At 41.4% G+C, this 23582-nt stretch overlaps 2 protein-coding genes across 3 annotated transcripts; one reads left to right on the top strand and one right to left on the bottom strand.

The window, feature by feature from the left end:
- The first annotated feature begins 1950 nt into the window (after nucleotides 1-1950).
- Nucleotides 1951-3792, top strand: LOC139284689 (LHFPL tetraspan subfamily member 2a protein-like). The gene is made up of 2 exons (XM_070905041.1): nucleotides 1951-2362; nucleotides 3472-3792. The coding sequence occupies exons 1-2, from the start codon at nucleotides 1951-1953 to the stop codon at nucleotides 3726-3728; spliced, it is 669 nt and encodes a 222-aa protein (XP_070761142.1). The 3' UTR covers nucleotides 3729-3792.
- Nucleotides 3793-8321: 4529 nt separating this feature from the next.
- On the bottom strand, nucleotides 8322-13549 carry LOC139284159 (secretory carrier-associated membrane protein 1-like). Of its 2 annotated transcripts, XM_070904349.1 has the most exons (9): nucleotides 13493-13549; nucleotides 12105-12185; nucleotides 11766-11876; nucleotides 11135-11246; nucleotides 10092-10220; nucleotides 9640-9799; nucleotides 9207-9308; nucleotides 9002-9119; nucleotides 8322-8554 (listed from the first exon to the last, which is right to left on the bottom strand). In XM_070904349.1, exons 1-9 carry the CDS (start codon nucleotides 13547-13549, stop codon nucleotides 8393-8395), a joined length of 1032 nt encoding a protein of 343 aa, XP_070760450.1. In that variant the 3' UTR covers nucleotides 8322-8392. The 2 variants fall into 2 exon arrangements, with proteins under 2 accessions (XP_070760450.1, XP_070760451.1); XM_070904350.1 differs by lacking the exon at nucleotides 12105-12185.
- Between the last annotated feature and the right edge of the window lie 10033 nt (nucleotides 13550-23582).

Below are 23582 nucleotides of genomic sequence, written 5' to 3'. Positions count from 1 at the left end.
GTTGCATGAGATAATGCTCTTATTTTGTGGCCTGGGAAATGTCTGAAGTGTTTTGCCTTGAACTGACTCAGAGCGTATCAGACAATATACAACATCAGTGTTCATTCCCTATCGATGCGGTGGGATGATTTACCATCCTAAATGGAGGCTGGCGGGGAGGTTTTGTATAACCTAATACTACATTTATTCCCCTCGTGGGAATCAGAGTGACTTATAACTCTTAATGAATGTTTGTGCGCTGAACTTTACATCGCCAACAAAATGACACATTCAGCAAGAATTAGAGCGATAACACGGTAAACACCCTCCCTTTCTCTTTTCATGTGAAAGTTATGAATCTATTAGACGGAGGTAAAGCCTGATTCATAGTTCATCTCTTAACTGGTGCAGAAGCTTTACCCAAACTACAAAAAAACAACTACTTACTTCTCACTTACATCCAGTGGTGTCAAGCCATGCAAAACATGTTTGGTCTTATGTTGCCAGATTTTGAGATACAAGTCTATGAGATTTCTGCCCAACTACAATGGGGGCAAATTAAATTGTAGCTGAAATTTCAGACACAGATATCTCAAAACCTGGGCAAATAAAAGCAACACTATCTGCAAGGTTACATACCACTAGAGATCCTTTAATCTTCTCACAACCTTTTTTTGTGTGTGTCTGGGGGGCGGGGGTACACAGACTTGGAAATATCAAGGACTCCGCCTGCGAGATCCACCAAGACAGCAGAGTCGACCTCACTGCATTTAAACCAGATCCCACATATTTTCCTGTGTGCATCATAATGCTGGATCATGACATCAGAGGGCTTCTGAGAAACCTCCGTGCTCCCATGAGACCACGGCTGCGTTGGGGCCAGCGTGGTCACAGCAACTGAATCATAACATAGCAACAGTATCACAATCACTTTTATTGGGACCTATACACACTGGCTCTAAAACACACTTGAGAGGGTTGCTCTGAAAATATCATCTGTTACAGGTTACAAGTTATTTGTGATCAAGTTTTGATTGCTGTTGAATAAAGAACAGAGACTTTAAATGGTGAACTGAATGATGGAGCTCCAGTTGATGTCATATGTGTGTGCTTGCCACAGCAGTGAGAATCTGGCACGTTACACTGTGTCTTACTGTCAAATGCGGCATTCTGTAACAGAGCTCTCCACTGATCTGTGTTGACAGATGCGCAGTGGTAAAACACATAAGGCTCCAGTCATTTTGCAGATAAAATCAAATGCACAAAGGCCCAGTGATCATGAGTAAAATGACGACAGTATAAACTCTGTTTTCTCTAGCAGCTATCTGTGTGTGTGATTCATCGTGACTGTTCCAACAGACATCTGGAAGTGTTGCTCTTGGTACACTCACAGCTGGCTGATAGTGAATTTGAAGTAGCACTGTGTGGGAAGATGGTGGGTGAGGATGGGTCTATTTGATGACAGTGGTACAAATTATACATCCTGTGGGGCATCCAGTGAACACAAGGGAGCTTGATGATTCATGGTGGTTGGGAAATCAGTCACTGTTTATCCTTCTTACACTGGTTCCCTATTTTCTCCAGCTTCCTCCTTGTACGCGTCAGTTTCTCCCACTTCATACAGATTCTGTGTGTCTCTGTGTCTGTAGGAGTGCTTTTCAGACGGCAGCATGGCTGAGGGAAGCTGCTTCGGTGCGTTGTAGCTGTTTGGGATGACCAGAGCCGGACCTTGCGTCAAAGAAGAAGAGGGGAAAGGAAAGAAGAAAAAATCGTGAGAGGAGGGGAAACATCTGCTCAGAGAGGATAAGATCAGCAGCCCATCTGGCTCTTTCTCTTTCTCTTTGTAAGGAAAGGAATTTCAACTCCCCAATATCACTGCTCTGTCACTTGGAGGAGCTTTAAAGGGCTTCAGTCATTTTTATTAAGTTTTTTTTATAATTGGTTGTTACCATCTCATAAAGACTTAACGCCATGTGCCATGTTATTGTAACATGCCGCTCCATGCTCTGGACGCTGCTCAGTATTGTAGTGGCGTTTGCTGAGCTCATTGCCTTCATGAGCCCTGATTGGTTGCTGGGAGCCCCTCGGTCAGACTCCAGTGCAAGCGGCGCAGGAGTGGACTCCGGGGTGTACCGGCCGTCTCTTGGCCTCTACGGCCGCTGCCTTCGTATCGGGACCCGGGGAATAGGGGTGAGCTGTGGGCCCTACGCCGGGACATTTGGAGAAGTGGCCAGTGGCTTCTGGCAGGCGGCCATGTTGTTCCTGGCAGCAGGGACTTTACTACTGGGAGGAGTGGCCTGTATCTCCATCTTCAGCCTGTGCTTTCAGAGCATCCTGAAGAAGAGCATATTCAACATCTGTGGACTGCTCCAGGCTATCGCAGGTGAGACATCTACCTCTGTGTGTGTGGATAAGTTCTGTGACCATATCTTCCACATAAACTGTGCTCTCAGAAATCACTTTCACTCAAATTGGAATGTATTTTATTATATTTTTTATTTCAGCATTTTTATTTTAATCAGTAGTGTACAGTAGAAACACGGGAAGAAAGTGAGAGAAGTGACACGTAACAAATGTCCCCTGCTAGACTCAAACCGATCATGAGGCAAAGAGGACACCCCAAAGTACTTATTTTCTAATATATCTTAATGTCAGACATTGAATGCCTGTCTCCGTCTTGATAAAGGCTGGTGGGCAACAATAGAAATAAGCCCAGGACTTTATTGTTCTATCCCTGACAAAGTCTGATGTGTTGTAACTTTTGCGAAAATATATATTGAAACAACTTTCTAACATAAGATGACAGACAAAATGATTTTATTGCTTGCACTTTTTTGTTGAGATTGCAAACAATATTTGGTGTTGATCATATTGTACAATGATTTCACTTGAAAAATAGGCCATGCTTCTTCTGGGTTCACACATTCAAAGTTCCCAGTTGAAAAGGAAGGAAGTTCCCCCAAGATTTGCGTCATCTAAACTGTATGTTCTGGTGACTGAGCTCAGAAAAAGCAGTGAAGAACCATGAACAAACTGAAGAAGTTGAACAGTCACACCTCACTTCGTTTATAGTGGTTACATGTCTATGCAAGCATACATGCCATAGTCTTAAGAAATTTCAGTGATGCTGTTGAGTTTACGAGTTGAAACATCTGAGTTTACTAGTTGGCAGCATCTAGTGGCGTTCCATTATACCTTTCCTAGTTGGAGGTTGGATATTCCAACCAAACTTTTTGCATGTTTCTCTCTACAGGTGTGTTTGGCTGGACAGGTCTGTCGAGTAGGTAATCTATCATTGTGTGACATCAGTGTAGTGGCGGTCTTTTCTCTCACCACAAATCAAATGCTTGTCAGCTGAGAAATAGATTCTTGTTCTTCACCAGAGTTGAGTCACCTCGTTCCCAGCTGCACTGTGATCTGTTTGTGCTTTCAGCCGCGATGTTTACGTGTACGTGACTAAACCCCTCGTCTCATTGTCTGCTCTCCCTCCAGGCCTGTTGCTGATGGTGGGCCTCATGCTGTACCCTGCTGGTTGGGGTTCAGAGAAGGTGATCAGCTACTGCGGCCCCGAGGCCTCGCCCTTTAGGCCGGCTCTGTGTTCACTCGGCTGGGCGTTCTACGCAGCGATAGGGGGAACGCTGGCGAGCTTCCTGTGCGCCGTTTTGTCCGCACAGGCTGAGATTGCCACCTCCAGCGATAAGGTTCAAGAGGAGATTGAGGAGGGGAAGAGTCTGATCTGTCTGCTCTGAGCCTTCAGGAACCCTTGGAAACTCCAGGAAATATATGGACACCTGTACTGTACATCTCAGTGGAGGGAGGACAGACATTTCTCTGTGTGACTTTCTTCATGACAGCCTGTATAACATCAGCTAATTGTTGAAAAAATAGAAGCCTTGGTTACAGCTTTTGAATAGCTAGGCATGGTGTTCTCTTCCGAAACTTGCTGAAGCCTACCTGATGATACCAAGACGAAGGAATAAATGTATTATTCCCTTCTACAGCTTCAGGTTAAACTGCCAGAAAGGCTCTGGTACAGCAGCAGGCTAAGGAACGTTGCCTGTACACTATCCAGGGTTTTTGACCAAGATACTGTTTATTTTTGTAATAATTTTTGCCTGAAACAAACCACTGTACTGAAATAGCAGGAGATTAGTTAAAGAAATTGGTAGTGGATGTGCCGTTAGTGTTATTGTGGACAGGTTTAACGCTGTCAGTAAAACAGTGTGTAGGTTTTTTAACGTCATTATAATGTTCATTCACACGGTTCACCTGCAAACCTCAACAAACCACTGAATACTAGCAGATGTGTCCACTAAAACGCCCAACAACAGCTTGCATATGTTCTGTGTGTGTGGGAGTGTGTGTGTGTGTGTTATAGACATTAACTGTCGAGGTTTCTAAATGTCCATACGCTCTGATTCTGTGGCACAGCATGACAGTAAGACTCTCTAGCTAACTTTAGATTTGCCACTAAAGGGATTGTTCACTTTAAAGGGAGTTCCTCCTGTTAAATGGGTTGTTTGTGGGTCTACTGCAGCTTATTAACTGGCCGAGTGTGTGCAGAGAAGGAACAGAGACTTTGCCACATGTTTCATTGTGGTGAGCTTTCATGAGGGGATGTTTGCTCACTGCCAGATAAAGAAGGCAGCACCATAGCTTATCATGTTGAGGCTTTGCTAGACAAAAAAACTCCCAATGGGTCATCAGTGTTGCATTTCAGTGTGCTGAAAAGCTGATTAAGATCACCTGATACTGTGTTTTGCACTTGGTCCTTAATTCATTTCACATTGCTTCATATTTTGTTCACCTGTTTTCATTTTTTTCCCAACAAAGCTACATTATGTTGCTGTAAATGTAACATTGTGTGATTGCTTTTATTCATTGTAGATGAAATGTGCAATAATTCAACTATTATGTGTTTGCTGTGAGAGTGAGTGGACTGAGAGGATGAGACTGAAATCACGACATGGATTTGTATCAAAAAAGCATTTCTAGTCTGTCTGTGCTTAAATTAATATGTTGACTGTCTGCTGTTTTTGTTACATTAACAAAGAGTAACAGCATCTGTGGCACATTGTATGATGCTGCACGTGTGAGAGGTTGATATGTGTGAGGAGAGATACAGTCTGTACTTTGTACTCAATAAACCAGGCCTTCTTTAGTAAATCTGTGATAAGTTTGTAAAACATTTCTTTTTCTCTGATGTTTCTAAGTTTCTGCTTTCATGTTCCTTTCCTGTTAAAGCCAAACTTTCTGAGGAAAACACTGACACCTAGAGATGGAAAGTAGACAACACAGGACAGCAGCTAATAACAGCTTCACAACCTGGGTTACAGGTTTTACTTCGTCAGTCCTTTTAAAACTGTTCAAATGTAAGAGTTTGACCAGTAAACACCAACTTTTTGGTTGAACTCCTCGCAAATCCTATATGTACACAAACTGACAAGGGGTTATGACCAGACATTAAAAGGGTCACAAGCTGAAAAGGCTGGGAACCACAGGCTTTTGTCACCGATCCTAAGCAAATATCTGTATATAAAGAGTTTTGGCTTTAAGTAAAAGTGACAAGTCTTCACTTGATTCCAGCAGATAAAAGTTATGTAACTACATAATGGTTTTCTGAAAATCCACAGATATTTCTTTCAAATTTTATTTCATGTTAATACCATAAATATACAAAACTCAAACTATTTCACATGCAACAAAGGCCAGACAAGAGTGCATTACGTTTTCTTTTTACATGTGATTGATAATGGGGATCAAATTTTCAACTTTACAAAATATACAAGTGTCCCTTTTGAATGAGTTTCTTCTCTGATTCAGTGAAATAGCATGGTCACAGGTCAAAAACACAGTTTTGTGTCAGCAACATGTCATTCTGTACTGCAGACCAGCTCGCCAAATACATACAGAAATTACCCACTGTGGCATGGCTTTGTATAACAACTGTTTAAAACTATAGATACACGGGAGTCATGTGGGTGTTTGTAGCAAAGAAAAGTTGGGTCATATCTTAAAGTAAAACATGGCAAGGGAACACATCACAAAGATTTAAAAACAAATCTATATGGACATTTGGTAGATTTCTCACAGCTTTTCAGGACATAGAATAACACTTGAGGGAGATTTTCTTTTTCCTTTCATACCAATCATCCACACATCCTCATCCACACACGAGCATACTTCTTGCAGGGTCAAGTTGCAAAGTCATTAAACACTTTTAAATCTAGCTGATGCTATGATCATGTCATTACAAAACCACACAAACATAATACATGTCAAATTCAAACCAAACAAAATTGAAATGCAAACAACTTAAATTACACCATAAATAAAAACATGTTTTGCCTGTTGCACTAAGTTCAACGTAAAACAAGAAATGTGCACTGAATTTAAAACAAAATATTTTCCAAACAAAAACAATACTGCCAAGATGAACACTCACAGGAGCATTTCGTCCACTATAATGTTCAGTCCATACATTTCTAATAACAGCAGTACCAGTCATCAGTCATCCATCATGCACATCTTCAGACACTCACCACCACTAAGAGAGGTGCTAAAGCATGACACACATGTACGTCCACGTCCATACTTCACTTCTGTGACAGTAGTCTGTACAACTTAGCGCTCAACAACACTGTTATTATGGTATATAAATTAATGTATCTTAATGATATCACTGAATGTGCGTCAAGTCCAATCCTCTGTTATCTTAATGTTCATTTTGTCTATGAAACTTCTGATGCCAGTAATCCAACACTGACAGAGGAAAATCACTGGACTGAGCTTTTTGTCTGTAGAAATGCAAACGGACTGTTAGTCTATGAAGTGTACACATACACAACCTCAATGTTTTTACTATTTTATGTATGCAGGTTAATCTCTGGAAAAGTCATAGCTTTATCACTGTTCAGGTCATCTTCTGTGAGAAAAGGCAGGTCACTTCTCTCAGTTCCACCTATGTATGGTGTGTGTCCTTTTCAACAAGAAACATGACAGCAGGAGGCCACGACCAAGGGGCTCTCAGATTCATAGCAGCGTTACTTTTTAACCAAGTTTGAAGGGTTACAAAAACAACTGAGGGACAGCCACAAGGTAGTCTGTTAATGTCATACATACATACGTAAAGGAAAATGCAAATATTTCTCGTTGTTTTCCCCTTTTAGTGCACCAGGCCATGAAGGCATCTGACTGAACCTCTTTTAGGTTTGTTGGTGAGAACTGTCGACCTACTGACCTGGTGTTCAGTGCGTCTTCACAAATAGATCCAAACATCATCAATCAGTCAAACAGCCACTGGGACATGCAACACCTTTACAGCTCACTTTTCATAGACACCAAGGGAAGACATTCCCCCAAAAACTACAGCTACCACCTGTGGCCAGGAAAAAAAGGCTAATAGTCGACAGAAGGACTTTGCCAAAGAAAAAGCTACCTTGAGTGTAAAACATGCATGTCGTTATCGTGCTGTCAAATCTTGGTAAGCCACAGAAATGCTGACCCAGCCCAGGTTGCCAATCAAAGTAGCACACAAAGTGGGAATTATTGTTCGACTGACAGGTGTCTCTGGAGCACTGCTGGGGGACGCAGGCAGGTCCTTCAATATACTGACATATTTCTATTTATATGGATTACCAGGATGGTATTTGTCAAGAGCCTCAGAACCGAAGCACAGATATACGACAAGGTACACTTTACCTTTCTGATCTCAATGACCAAGCACTGGATTATAAAAAAAACTCCCAAGTCAGAGCCACAATTTTCTTAAAGTGAAGTACACATTCACACGCAGGCCCAGCCATTCAAAGACGCACGGTACTTTCGGTATGTGGTCAAGAAAAACAGAGCTATGTGCAAAACACCATGATCAGATTATCACTTTTCATGACTCTATACTGTATTAACCAGGCAGGAAGCTGTATGGAGGTCATCACCATGACAAAAATAAGGTATGTTTGAACTGCGACCTCTGCCTGACCTAGGATCACTTCAAGGGGACAGAAGAACTGGGAAAGCGAAGGAGTGAGATGAAATCCCACACACTCAGAGCATACCTTGAGTCACTTGGTGGATGTTTCAAGGGATGTGAGCAGACAGTTATCTGACTGAAAAGCAGACAGGAAGGATGTAGGAGAGTTTTTACTGAAACTTGATTTTAAGTGAAGGTGGACAACTCTGGTCACTTTATCTGACTAATTTCTCTGTTATTTCTGGTTTCTGACTCTTTGCACTTTTTAAGCAAAGTGTGCAGGGCAATCTTAGCATAACAACATTCATAAATAAAATCAATTTGATCTGAGAGCCTGCAGGGCTAGAGTTGTGCACCTCCAACTTTTGAGTGTGTGTGTGTGTGTGTATATATATATGCTTGTGTGTGTTAGCATGTGTGCATGTATGTATGTGAGTCAGTTTATGGCTGAGGTTTGAAGGCCCCACGAGCGGCATTGGTTGCAGCATTAGCCGCAGCGTTGGCAGCTGCAGTCTGAACGGTCTTGTTAGACATGACCCCAGTCGCAAACTCCTGCTGAGCCTTCTCAAAACTAGCACCAGTGGTACGATACAGTGCGTGCACCTGGAAAGAGCAGAGAAAGAAAATATGTTGGAATCGAGTCATTTCAATCTACCACAAGGCCTTTAGCACAGCATTGAATGATTCAGTTAGGCAGATGTTTCACTTCCTGGCTAATCACAACATTGACATTTGTCTCAACATTAGTAGTGAAAAATAATGACACACAGTATCCTGTTTATTCTTGAAACCTTGATAGTGCCTGCTTGGACTCGCAGTTTCTGTCACTGTCAGTATGTTAGAGACCATCCGTACACTCTCCAATATTCAAACAGTATAAACATTTATTGTAATTTGCATCATTAGCCTGTTTTTAACCTTATTTTCATGGGATGTCTCCCATAATGTGATGGCTAGCTACTGCCATTTTCTTCTTGCATCTCAGATGGAGTTTACTGAACGTAGCAGCTGGTGATGACATGTTGTTGGAGTGCTTTGTGATTGTTTTACCTTTTTAAACATAATGAGTGAGCCCACAGACAGTGCAGTGAACAGAGCTGCAATCAGTAACATGATGATGCCCACTGGGATACTGGTGTTCAGACCAGTTAAAGCTGCGATCCAACCGCTGGCAAAACAAAAACAATGTAAAAGTGAGTGAACTTCAATACGCACTCACATGGGTACAGAATCAGTAAAAGCACAAAATACTCACCATGTTCCCCAGCTTGTGAGGCCAATAGTTTGTAAGACGTGAACTCCAAACTGACAGATATAGACGAAGAAGAAGACAAAGAAGCGGAATGAACTGTCACTCCTGTAGTGGAGACAGAGAACAGGGTAGTGAGAGAGCAATGTGGAGGCAATGAAATAACGCGTCTTTACTTGGTACTCTCATCCCATACAGCAAGACAATCTTTGGAAATTAGTAAGTGTAGGATTAGAAAAGGAGAGAAGCATAAAGAATGAGCTTCTACAACCCCAAGCAATAACAATTCAAAGACAACTGCCAACCTCTCTTTACTAGTTTCATACTTGGAGCAAATACTGCCTTTTGCTTTATCAGAACGTAATGGTTGTCCACAGACATGTTTCTGCTTTTATCCACTGTTGCAGAATGCCACGCAGTTTTTCATGTATCTGATTACCTGAAAGCCCCATAAAGCGGTCTGTACCAGCAGACGAAAGAACAGGGGGTAAACAGCAGAAACCATAGCATGGCCAGGCCAAAATCTACACCACGACGTGCATCCACACAGAACCAGGCCAGGCAGCCAAACATGTTCACAAAGAGCGTGCCTGCATGAACTGGGAAAAAAACAACAAAATTCAGACTATTAGCATCATTTAAGTATAAGAACATCATAAACTATAATTTATGCTCAGCAAAATCTCTTTCTTTTCTAACGTAGAAGTGTGTTTGATAACAAATTGACTCAAATTCCATATTTTTTGATGATTTTGATTGTTGCAGAGCAGGTGGATTCTCTCGCAATGCAATATGTAGGTTTGTCTTGTAAACTCACATGTTCAGGGGAGTGTGTGAGAGAATTAAAATACAATGCTGCCCCTTTTGGGCTGTGTCAGATGATCCACTCACACATCCAAAGGTTGTACATGATCTTGACAGTCTTTTGGAACTCGACAGGAATGTCCACTGCAATATCATGGTAGAAACATGGGCCAACGGGGAACTTCTCTGGCAGGGGAGGCCAGTTGTTCTTGCGCCCTGTGTGAACAAAAGAAAGAGTGTTTGGATGATTAGCCAGGTATGGTATCAGAGTTTTCACCCCAAGTTAATATACTATGAAGCATACAAATATCAAGTGTATGTGCAAGAATCGGAACAAAAGAATGAAGTACAGTACACTGCCAATCAAAAAATGTTAATAACCTGCGTTCCAGCTTTTTTGGTTAAATCTCAAGTAATGTGATCACTCTATGTAGCCTAAAATAAGTAAATGTGAGTAAGGTATGGGTGTAAGTGAACTGAGAAATGTTTCTGACTGTGTTTCTAGATGCTTTTTGATGATGTAAGCCACAGTGCATAAAGCTCAAAGATACTTTTCCCACTATCTCACACGTTTTCATTTCTCATAGATCAACTTGTACTACTCTTTGCAGGGGGCTCACATTTCTTACATGACATGTTAACTGAGTTTCTGAGAGGCTGTTAACCCTAACATTTATTATATTGTCGTTAATTTCTTCTTCATTCCCCAGATGTAGGCGATGATTCGATGATGGAAGGAAACTCCGCTGATACTGACTTTTTACATAATATTCTTTATTTGCATCAAAGATCAGGATCAACAGGCATGCGCATCTTAGCCTGTACAGCACCCGTAGCCGAATCAAAATAAATTATTTTGAATGGAATCATCCCAATAAGATGATTCAAACCGAGCAGAGAAAACCCCCCCCACAATGCTTTCCCAACAAGTTTAAGTTTGGTGAGATATAATGTTTGTAACAAATGGAATGTTGGACCAAATTATGTCGTTATCACGGTAACACATTAACTTTCTTCTTATCAACACTGTCGTGAATCTAGCTTTGTTTGGGAATGACCATTCAGACTGAGCTTAATGAGGTAAGTGAGTGAATAAAGTGAGCGAGTGATGGACTGACTGACTGACTAACCTCCCGCGGCTCCGTGGGACTGTAACTCTCTCTCCCGGCGATCAAGCTCTGCTGCTTTCTTCTCCAACTCCTCCTGCCTTCTCAACAACTCAGCCTGAGCACGTGCTTGGTCCTAAGACACACACAGAAATGCTCTTAAAATTCCCAACCCAACAGCTGACAGGAGTTATAATATCCAATCAGGTAAGTAATGAAGGTATTTTTCCACTCAGATGGGCTTGGGTGTGTTAGTTTGAGAAGGGGAAAAAAAGGAGTTACGATTGGAAAAGCAATCAGCTACTGTTGTTCACTCACTTGTCTTCTTTAGTTAGTATTAAATCTAAAATTGCACTGCATGAGGAAAGCTACAAGTGGGGAAAGGGCATTCAATTAATTCACACTATTCAAGACAGTGACATGAAGGGGTATGGAACACATCACTTGAAAGACAGTACCTCATTACGCCGCTGTTGGCCATCAGAAAACAGGTGAGTATATGGAGGACAAGAGGAAGTGTGAACCAGAAGCAAAGACAGAGAGTGTCTGTATAATGTCACAGTGTTGTGAATAAAAATGTTGAGAGCCTATGTCTTCAACCAAAAGAGAACTACACAGGATTCAATGTATATAAACATGTTTCTGTGTTTAGTACCTGAGTCTGTTGCTGTGAGTATGCCGGCGGTTCTTCTGTGGGCTTCATGATGGCAGGTTGTGTGTTCTGGGGAGGGGCAGGAGTAGATTTGGGAGCATTTCCAGGGGCTGCCTGTAAGCCAGCATAGATCTGCTATGTTAATATCTGTGCAATCAAAAGACAGACCCTAAATCAAAACTGTAATTAGGCCACAGTCATATTTTGTCAGTTAAATCCTCTGTGACTGAGAGGTAGAGGAAGAGAAAAAGAGGGTAGTAGATAAAAATGAGGTCACTGACTCAGAAGCACACAAACACACGCATGCACACACTCATTAATAGTTATGCTAGTAAAGCTGACCGTTCTGGCGTCTGTGAAGGGGTTATACTCTTCCAGACCACCAGGAGGGGCAGACTGGGTCACCTGCGTCACCGAAGGATCCTACAGGACAGAGAGGACCATAAGGGATTTCAGGAAGTAAAAACTACAACCACAAAATCAAAAGCTTATCTATTGTTGCTGTTAGCCAACCAATAATTTGTATGAAAAACCGCAGCTGACCCAACATTCACTGGGTCTATTAATTCACATGTCCTGACCAGTTATTTTTGTTGTATTGACAACAGTTTAGTGCGCATGCGCCGACATGCATGCAGCCTGTTACAGTCGCTTCTGATTCTGATTCTGATTCTGAACAGGTAGGGTGTAAACAGGATGTACATGCACACAATAAAATATATCCATGTTACATATTCTATTTCAAGTGGCCTTTCTTGATCTTGTGGTCATTTGAAACACTATGAATGGGATCAGGTGCGGGAGGAACTGGAATAGGCCACTAATTACATGCTTGCATGACAGGACAGTGCATGGTAGTCTGTGGTGGCCCACCATGTGCCACGAAGAGACAAAGGTTTGCAGGTTTTCATTCCAACCAAGACTCCACCCACTGATTAACACACCTTCCAGGGGAGGGGCTCAACAGTTGAGGTGTTCAATTGGGGTGAAAACCAGCACACCGTCGGCAGCCTCTGGCCTATGGTCCAAGGTAGGGTAGTTTACAAGGGAAAATACACTCTACTGTACACAACTGTAGCACAAAAACAGCGTGTTGCCTTCATCTGGCCTACAATGAAAAATAAACCAGATGGAAAACAAACTAACCTATGTTAACAATCATGCTATGTTAACAATTTTTACGTTTCAAGACAACATTAGTGTCGAACGCGTGCAGTGTAAAAATGTTAAATTATGTTTATGTTGGAGAACTCCATCAAGACGTTTAATCTCCTAAACCTGCGTCCCAGCGACATTTGGAAATAACTGTAGGCACACAATGTACCTAGCTAGCTAACTGATACTAACCAGCCGGTTAGCTATTTACCAAGCTAGCAGGTGCCAGCAAATGTTTACTGACGGTGGGCACAGCTAGCCAGCTAACATCATGTGTCTTTGTTCGTAGTTGGCATAACCGTTATTATAACGTTGAAAACAAACGTCCTCAGCAACAACGTGCTAGATAATCATTCATAGCTTATTTTACAAAGTGAACAGCCGTATAATGTGAGTGATGAGATAAATAATGTGAATGATGGTTAGCTCGTTCTGCTACCTAGCCGTATTCCAAGGAAAACCTCTAGGTAGCTGTCTAGCTACTAGCTAAGACGGTTAGCAGGGATGCTAAAGTAAGACTGGCCTCATTGGGCTTTGAAGCGTACGTTAGCTAGCTAGCTAGCTAAGTTAGCTACCTGAAAGGGATTGCTGAAGTCCGGGTCTGCAAAGGGGTTGCTGTCAAAATCGGACATTGTACAGCCTTTCTAATAACGGTTTCTTGTGTGGAGGAGCTCCCTGACTCTTTAGGGAATGTTGAGTCTCTTGATTTGACTGCCTCTCTCTGCTGCCTGCAGTCTTCTCCGCCTCCTTCTGATGGAGACCCCTTGCTTAGCAAGTTAGCCAGTAGCACAAAAATGGAAGCAGGGGAGAGGATGCGTGCTGAGCGGCCTACGTCACTGTTTCAGCACCGCGGACAGCATGACGCCTGGACAGGTACAGTAAATCTGAACGCACCAGTGTACTGTACTGGGATAAGGAACATCTGCCTTTTGTGTCTCTGGTACAATACAAGTTTGTATCTCACATCTCATATTTATTTTTATATTTGATACTTGAACAGTTATTATTACTTTTTAAATAACCAAAATAAACATCTCTTACTCATCATTATAATTTGTGACATCGACAGGTTAACATATTAGGGGTCCCTAAGGCAAAAATATTAAAGTTGGACCCCTATTGACATTATTTACCCAGAGAGACAAAAATCAGCTGCTGGAAATTACTGGCTTGTCCCTTTTTGTGTGTCAGTTTGTTTGTGGTAATGCAGTTAAAACAGGGATATGGATATGTACAATATGTGCACAACACAGGGCCCCTCCTATAGAACAGGGCTACAAGATTGGGTAGACCACAGGATCCGCTTTAGTTGATATTGTACTTTAGTGCTTCCAATTCTAAACAAATATGCAGTTGCGCAAATTGCCAAAAAACAACTGACACTCAACCTGAGGGGCTTTTCAAGACCCTGGGAGTCTGGGACCCCCTGGCAGTTGATTATTTTTGCCTGGTTCTTTCCAGCCTTGATTTGAGAAACATTTTTTATTTTTACATTGAGTTATTGCAACTAAGCTCTCAATACTTATTTCACCATTGCGTGCCTGTACTCAAAGTACTACAGTGAACTCAAATTGTTATATTTTTTGTATCCTTATCCTAAACAAAGATGTCCACCCAAATTTATAGCTGCTTACTTTCACCATCTTTTTTTAGAAAGAAATTATCAAAATTATATTTCACCGACTGAAATAAAACAAAGAATTATTTTCCCAGGTCTGATTTTTACATCATCCTTGTGTTCATTCCTCTACATACACTGTATACACACTACACAGTATTTGAGCTCCCGTAGGTCAAATACCACAGCAATCTCCTCCACTTGATGATTATGTTAATGATGATGATGATATATGGAAGTGTCTGCTGCTCAGTTGAGCTGGAGAGGGGAACCCAGACTGCCTATTTCATGATATGTAACAGTGACCTCTTTCCCGGCAGCGATCTCAGACAATTTACTGGAAATCATTTTATTTCACTCTCCCCTATAAGAAGTATCAGACCCACCGAGAGCTCCTGTGGCGTGTGTGCTTTTCCACATTGGCTTTGAGGTTCTGTTAGTTGCCCAAAACAGCCACTTGGGGGAGCTACTATCCAATAGGTCTGCTCAACCGGTTTGGCAGAATCCTTTCTCATTTGCCGTCAATTTATTTTCATTCAAACAAAGGGTGACCATGTGAAGAACATCACATCAGTTGACAGCCTGTAAATGTGATTTAAACATTTAAGCACCATTTACCCGGATTAAGTTTCAATTGAAGAACAAATGCTATTAGGTGGAAATCTTACAGTATGTGGTGAATGATGGAGGTTAAAATATTCCCTTTTATTGTTTGAATCCTATTGCTCATTTTTAAATGAAGGCACCATGTTACTTTGGTTCAATAGTAGCCTCATACCTTTTTAACTCATACTAATGTGCTTTTGTTAATAAGTAACTAAACACCTTCATACTCTGCTAATGTGCTGCTTCAGTCTTACACTATGTACTGTACCTATATTTCTTATATGATAGACTCTATATAAACACAAAGTGTGGATTCATTACAATTCAACTCCCGTCCACAAACACATGCACACAGGCCCACAAACACACACGCAAACACACACACACACACACACACACACACACACACACACACACACACACACACACACACACACACACAAAATGAGCATCGGTTCCTTCCCTAATCTTGTATTAATGGACCCAATCACAGACTCTATGAATAATCAATGGCCAGTGGTCTGCAACCACAGTGCTGAGACCTTGAGTGAAACTGAATTTTCCTAATAAGACACACACACACACACACACACACACACACACATACACTCACACACCTTGAGGCCCAAATTAGCACTAATGCACTGTGGGCTGAGAATACGTCACATGGTTTGTTTGCTGCAGAATGTGAAAGATAAACATGCTGTTTCAGGCTGTGCAATGTGTGCGTGTATGTACTGTATATATATATATATATATATATATATATGTGTGTGTGTGTGTGTGTATGGAGGGGAACAGTGTGAAAACGGGGACCTGTCTGTCCTTGTCCACTCTCTCCTGCCTTTCTTTTGCTGCTTTCCACACATGACTCTGTGTGGAAACAACCGCTTTGGCTAATAGCTGCTACATTAGTCTCTTAACCAGCTGGTCATGGCCATTTAGAAATGTTCATTAGGTCGCGGACCAGAGTGGATAGGTGTGATAGTTCACTCCCCACTGTTGACTGTCGCAAGACAGGAAAAGAGAGAGGCAGGCAGACAGACAGACAGACAGATGGAGAGGGAGAGAGAAGCAATTTACTGGCCAACATGACGACCAAGTGTTAAAAGCAGCAGATGCAATTATCATCATATTGCCCTGAATAAGAACCTTGTGCATAATTAGATCTCATTAAGCTCTATGAGTGTTATTTTAGGGCTCTGAAAAGGTTGGATAAGCAGGACTTGATATTATGGGTTATTAATGTTGCAACATCTGGTGCCATTCTGGCAATAGTCTGATAGGCGTCTGAATGGGCTGGAAAATTCAGTACTGAACTGATGTTACGACCATATTGTAAAATACAGTGTAGAATGCATTATTCTTATTTATGGATGGAGATATAAATATATACTGTATATAGATATGTGGTAATGTATAGCTTTATATATGGTCTAAGTGTATGCATGTGAATGTGTTTGTGCTGTTGACCAGTCAGAGCACATTACACACCGCAGAGGGAAACAGCCCTCTGTCGCCGGAAAAGCGATTGATTCTCCATTTCCATATTAATGAGCAGATTTGTTAAGAGCCTGCAGGAGAGGGAGAAAATAACAGGGTCTTCATAGGGCACGACATTTATAAATAAAGCTGATGCAGAGAAAAATGGAAATTAAACCTTTTAGTTTAATAAATTTGAGGCGTCCGCAGCAAAGCGAGCGATTTGCATTTCCATTTGTGGCCAAATAATGAGAGTGCGGGTCCATGATGAGCCTGCTAGTGCTGCGTTTGGGTCTCAAACAGTCAGACAATCACTCCAGCGTGCAGCCCTCCACATCAATGTCATTAGCTCAGGCCTGTTAACTCTGCAACTTGGCTTTCTAAGATTATTTGGTGAACTAGAGATTCCTATTGTCACTTTGAATGAAGATTACGCTCAAAGTGAAATTTATTCACTTCTGTATTTCCTGTATTTCCTGTATTTCCCCACCTGGATGTGTCTATATCTTTTTCCTTGAATATTGAACAACCTCTATACATGCAGGTGTCACTTTAAAATGATTCTTTGTTGTTCTAAAACAACCCTGTCAGAAAGAGTCTCTGTCTGTCGCTCTGCCTCTCTCATAAACACTTAGACACACACAACTCTCACACACACGCGTGCACACAAAGCATCACTGATTGAATTTATTGGGGAATGGATGTTGACTAGACCACTCCAAGTAGGCTAGATTGTTGTTGTTCCAAGATTGACAGACAGACCCAGTGCGGCTGATTGAAAGTGCCTTTTAGCTTGCTCTCACTGTATACTTGATTTGGCAAAATGGAAGGGGAGTCCAGTCTTTTCCCAGGATGCAAACACAGGTCCCTGTGTTTGTGTGGGAGTGCGTGTGTGTTTGTGTATTTGTGTGTGCAATGCCTACATTGACGAGTGGATGCTTTAGCAAATGCTGCATAAAATGCACCCCTTTCAGGTATTAATTGAATAATGCAAGCACTCTTCTTGTCAGCCATCAAGTGGGCCACTTTCTCAGTGGCCTGTGCTTCTCTCCTTGCCTGTGAATTGACTAGATTTATCTTTGTTGTTCCAGCCAATGGATGCCATTTGTTCCAAATGTTTGACATAAACATGCAAAGAGCAGAGGCGTGCACTCATAAAATAAGCTTCGAGACTGTTGTTTTACAGCCCAAAGGGACCAATGGGGGGGGGGCTCTCAGCCTATCAAATCATGTGGAGCTCTTGCTGAGCCAACGGCGTGTTAAAGTTCTCTTTCAACCAATGATGTGATGAAAAGGAACAATTGCCGCCATAAAGAAAGAAAGAGGAGAGGGGGAGAAAAGGAAAAGGAGCATGGAGGAGAGAGACAGAGTGCTCTGGGAGAAGGGAGAGTGCAGTTGGTGGAGAGATGTGCAGCGTTCTGCTAAATATGCGTACTTATTTTCCATGCCTTTAATGGGACACATCTCATTGGGCGCCTTATGTCTGCTTCTAAACTATAAAAGATATTTAGCTTTAGCTACACCTGCAGGAAATTCCCCATAATAAAGACAATGTTGGCATATGGAGCCTTTGCTGAATATGCTCTATGGTTTCTAGTGCTGTCAAGACACCTAAGGTATTAATGCAGCTTGAAAAAAGTTGATCACTCTAGAGGTTATATTTGACTTTTATTTTTGTGTTGTAATGATTAGAGAATGAAGCTAATCAGGATATCCCTTAATTTAAGTGCTACAGTTGTTGTAGAGGTAGAGATTCCACTCAGATGCTGTCTATATTATGTGTATGGATTAGGCTCAGGTGTGTGTGCATGGGTTTGTGCGTGTGTGTGTCTGTTGTGCACATTGAGGTTCGATTTGCTGATTTAGCACCTCTCTAATTTTCCACAGGGTAATATTTGCCTCACCTACTGCCATCTGTTTTTATTATCCAGGTGAATATGTTTGTCTAAGGATATCAATAATCATAAACAAAGCCATGACTCTTTCACCTCTTCCTCTGCGTACCCCTCTCAATATCCCCGGCTGTCTCTCACACGAGACTGCTCTCAGCTCGCGCTCTGATTGCACACAGTCTACATATTTCAATGTGTAATTGGTGAAAAGCAAACATTATCAACCCTAGTTTCAGTCAAACTACGCGCACACATACAGTACATAACCACACACACATAAATTCACACACACAGTGCCGTGGCTCATGCCTTGACTGAGTGTGTGCTCTCCTATTACAGACAGTAATTACCGTCAGTCACCCTGTGTGTCCATAACAAGCCAGCATAATGCCCTAATCAGGCCTGGATTAATCTAACCCTCTCTCTAATCACTCTAAAAGTGATTTATATTGTTTTTCCTGTTCGGAACAAATGAAATCTGTAGCCTAAATTAATACTGGCTTTTCATCACTGGGAAGTTAAAAAGCCAGTAACCATCACATTCTTGTCATTAAGGCTGCGTGTGAGGACAGACCTAAGTGTGTGCACACACAGGCGCACACACACACACACACACACACACACACGCTCACATATGTATTTAAGTTGTAAGGAAAAAATATATAATGTAATATTCCATTAACTTGGCAAACTAATAACATTAGTCTTCTGCTGAGAGAAAGGCTTTCAGACCGAGCAAATGGGGTCATCAGAGGAATAACTAAAATTGTATTGCTACTATTTCATCTTACATATCCTGCTTTGATTTAATATTTACAATCAGAAAATGGTTGATGATAAATTACTTTTACATTGTACAATTGTATCAGCTTTTTTTTTTAAGCAAGAACTTTTTGAGCTGTAAATTAAGTGCACTGAGAGTTTATTGGCCAGCCTCACGAATGTCGGCACAGAATTTTTTTTTTCGCATTGTAATGGACATGAAATCATTTTTTTATCCATCTACCAATTATTCTGATGAAAAATGCTCCATATCATTCTGTACAAGTCATTTGTCAAATTGTATCAGCCACAATCTTGCAATTTCTTGGTCCCAAGCTTTCATTTAAGATGGCATGCCTCCTATTTTGGTTCATGCCTCCTACTTTGTTTCATTTCCATTGTTAAACAAATCAATTCCAACCCTGACTCACTTCCCATTGTTTTTCATTATGAAGAACGAAGGCCGGACACGAATCATAACAGAACCCTGAAATTTCCTGCTCACTACTCAGTTTGTGCTCGGAATACAAACCAACTCACAAGAAGCACATTTAAGAAATGCAAATTGTGAGCCAATCTGGTCGAGCTATCTGGGCTCCCGGTTCCATATTCATTTCCTCAACCCTACTGTTCACAAACTCCAAAAACAATCCTGGGGTTAACCTGAAAGGGATAGGAAATGGAGGTCTGACAGCGTCCACTGTCTCGCACCGTTTTCTTCTCTTTTATCTCTTTCTCTTCCACACAGTCTCTCACCTTTGCTCCCCTCTCCCCCTCTTCTCCCCTCAGTCCCCTCTCCCCTGTTCTCTTCATGCTGTGTAATTCTCATCTTACACACTCTGTTGCTCTGGACTATGAATAATGCATGGTGTGTGAGAAATCCTCAATCTCATGCTTGGCTCCCAGAGAGCATTACGGAGCTTGCATCTCTATTACGGAGATGAATAGGAGAGAGGGGAATATCGCATAGGATACGCTCTAACTTCATTGTTTGTTTTCAGCATTAAAGCCCCAATCTGGGATTTCTTTAAGTACATATGAATTATGTATATAAATATACAACGAGAGGCTTGCTGATGAAAAATATCGTGAAAACTTTTGTAATCCACCATGTCGTCACCATAGTTCCATTTTTCTCCAGTGTCACAATACAAATAAATATGAACAAGAGCAAACTGTTCACAGCCTCAGAATAGATTCAATAGATTCATGTGCCTGTATGCTGCCAGCCCTTGAAAAATAATTTATTTTCAGTTAGTCAATTTTGTATAGAGAACTATTTTAAATTCAATCAAATAATGCTATAAAAAGCAGTACCATAACAGTTTTTTGATATGGTGTGTTTCAATTCTGTAGGGTTTTCATTTTTGCCTTCTCTGTGATTTGATTTTATGGAAATGATAAGATGGCAACTGCAGGGACAATGCATTTATAACTACAGGAGTCTGGTTGGGTGGGGTTGGAAACACTTTGAGAATAGGTCAGGTAAAACTCCATTATGTTCAATCCACAGTCTCATCACACTAGGAACAAATGACTGCTTGAACCTTTCTGCAGACACTGTGGAAAGTGTAAACTTATTGAAGTGGCTGAGCTATGTCGCCCGTGATGTGAACTTTAAGCAGTTCCAACAGTTTTACAAGCTTTTGTGACATCTTTCCCAGTCTGTTGTCAAACTCCTTTTTATCGGTTTCCTTCTGCAGAGCTGAGGCCACATCAGGGGACACTTACAAGAACACAAAGATTTTGGTTTCTTCTGACAACTGCGGGCGATGTGTGTGTGTGTGTGTGTGTGTGTGTGTGTTACTGTACATGTGAACTAGCCATGCTACGACATAGAGCCATGTTTTATGGGGTATGTACATGCGATAAAGGCACTGAAGAGTTAAAGTGCTTTTCTACCATGCTCAAAGCCATGTGTCAGCACTAGACCACTAAATCCACACAATTCCCTTGAACAGTTTCCCTTCCTCTGATAGTCTATCATTCCTCTGTTTCAGGTGGCTGGCCACTGTGGCTGACAGGGCCGAGTCCTTGAGGAGATCATGTGTCTGTGGAAAGTACAGGACAAGCACTGATGTTTGAGCTTTCAAACCAATGTCCCTGTTGTTGCCCCTTTCCCAATGTCTATATGAAAGAGGTCCTTTGGCAGATGCAGCGATACATGATTTTGCATTGTTGGAGTGCTTTGAAATATCGTATATGGTGTAGGAGGTAATATACAATCATATACTAACTCACTATACTAACTAATATGTTGTGAGTGTAGTTCTCCTCATTCTGATGCTCCTGGAATATGTTCCTTTCATATTTTACCAATATTTTTTTTTTCCATCTTTATGTTCTGCTTCACTCAGTATTGGTGAAGCACATCATTTGTACATCATTTGTCATATACAGCAGGGATAGAGAATATTATGGATAAAAACCTCCCCATTATTCCATGGTGCTGAAATCTTACAGAAATATGCCTCCCATTTTGGTAGACATGGCTTACTCTTTCTGTCTTTTTCGTGCCCATTTTGGATGACGGCCAGATGAATCACACTAACGACCTGGGCCCTGTGCTGCAGCACTGCTCTGAAATTAATATCTAAGGAATGGAGATATAGGGCAAATAGATGAGAATAGGAACCCGATATTCACTCTTGGGTACTACGTGCTCAGGCACAGACACACACACAAATACATGCACTCACATATACTGCACACAGAGCCTGACAGGCAGGCTATTATCCCCCAGCCCGGGCTGCCGTAATTGGCTATCGCTTTTTACAAATGTGGCTCCGTCTGACTCGCATATCAGCTCCCGTCTCATCAACCGTGTAGGGGTCACCATGTCCGTGCTTGTGCTTGTGCTTGTGCGTGTGTGTGTGTGTGTGTGTGTGTGTGTGTGTGTGTATATGTATATGTGCGTGTGTATATGTAGGGGTCACTGGTGTGCCCATCCCTCTCATGTCTCCATTTCACATGCTCATTTATGTCCATGCTAAACGAGCCAACGGATGCTATGTGTGTCAGTGGCTGGCTCCTCTTTAGCAGTGCTGGAGTATTTAGCCATTAGTCTGCTAATAGTATCAAGATCATTCCAACAGCGGCTAGCTGATGATGAAATATTAGCTTAGCTCAGGCTGTCATTAGTTAGTCTGGGCTTGCCTTGGAGGTCAGGTCCATCTTATTTCTCACACACAGAGATCAAACCCAGTTATTAACTGAATGTGCAGATCAATTTTCTTAATTTTGTCAGTTTGTAAAAAAGCATTTTTAGACGACTTTTACAGCTAAGATCTGCTGGTTTTAATATGAAGGCTTGACTTTTCTTTGCTCTCCAAGTGAAGTTTTTTTCTTTTCTTTTATCTGCTTGGAAAGCCCTTATGTACTTTTTTGGGGCAGTTTTGCCTTTAATTTGATAGTTGACAGTTTGGAGACAGAACAGACAACCACAGACATGGTTAGAAAGTGGGGGGCCATGACGGGGGCCATGACGTGGCCCCAACAGGAATCGAACCAAGGACATTGCAGTTATGTGGTATGTGCCTTAACCATTAACACCCCATTCTGATGAACATTTATACATTTTTTTATTGTATATATATTTTTTTTTACATTCAATTTTCTGAATCCTGCTTACTGTAAAGGTGTGGGTGGCTTCTAAATTCTGTCTTCATTTAAGATATATGCAATTGTTTTCACTTTTGTGATCACCTGTAAAATTAGGCTTCATTTCAAATGTTACTTATACCCCTTTCAACTATCAGAATACTGATAAAGAGCCAGCCATCATAAGATCACCTACAGTAAGACCACCAGCATAATGAAGGAAAATATACTACAAATGTCTAAAACATGACATGAATTTACAAGCTAATTACAACATAAAAAAAAATATTAGAAAACCAGGAGCTAAAAAGACACTGCACTGAAGTTATAAATTGCAGTCATTACTAAATTATAGCCTGTATGTAACCTGCATGCCTTCCTGGATCTTCTACACCCTGCTGTGCTCTGTCAAACTGATATGCATATATGGGTGTAGTCACAGTAGAAGCAATATCTTTTATTATGCAATGAAATCACAAAGGTGATACTGGTAATATGTTCACCCCTTGTATGTGGCACGCATATAGAGTATTTAATATGTAAAGATTAGTGCATCTAATCCCCTGACACAATTTAAGACTTCATCGGGTTAAACAGCTTTCACACTGACTTAATTGCACAATGTGAGATGTGTGATTTATGAAGGGAGTGATATTTCTTAAGGAAGAAGACAATGAAAGGGACTGACTTATGAATGGACCACCT

This window comes from Enoplosus armatus, chromosome 4 (assembly GCF_043641665.1).
Source record: "Enoplosus armatus isolate fEnoArm2 chromosome 4, fEnoArm2.hap1, whole genome shotgun sequence".
Lineage (NCBI taxonomy): Eukaryota > Metazoa > Chordata > Actinopteri > Centrarchiformes > Enoplosidae > Enoplosus > Enoplosus armatus.
Note: the sequence above shows the minus strand (reverse complement) of the source record. Positions and strands in the feature narration are given on the sequence as shown.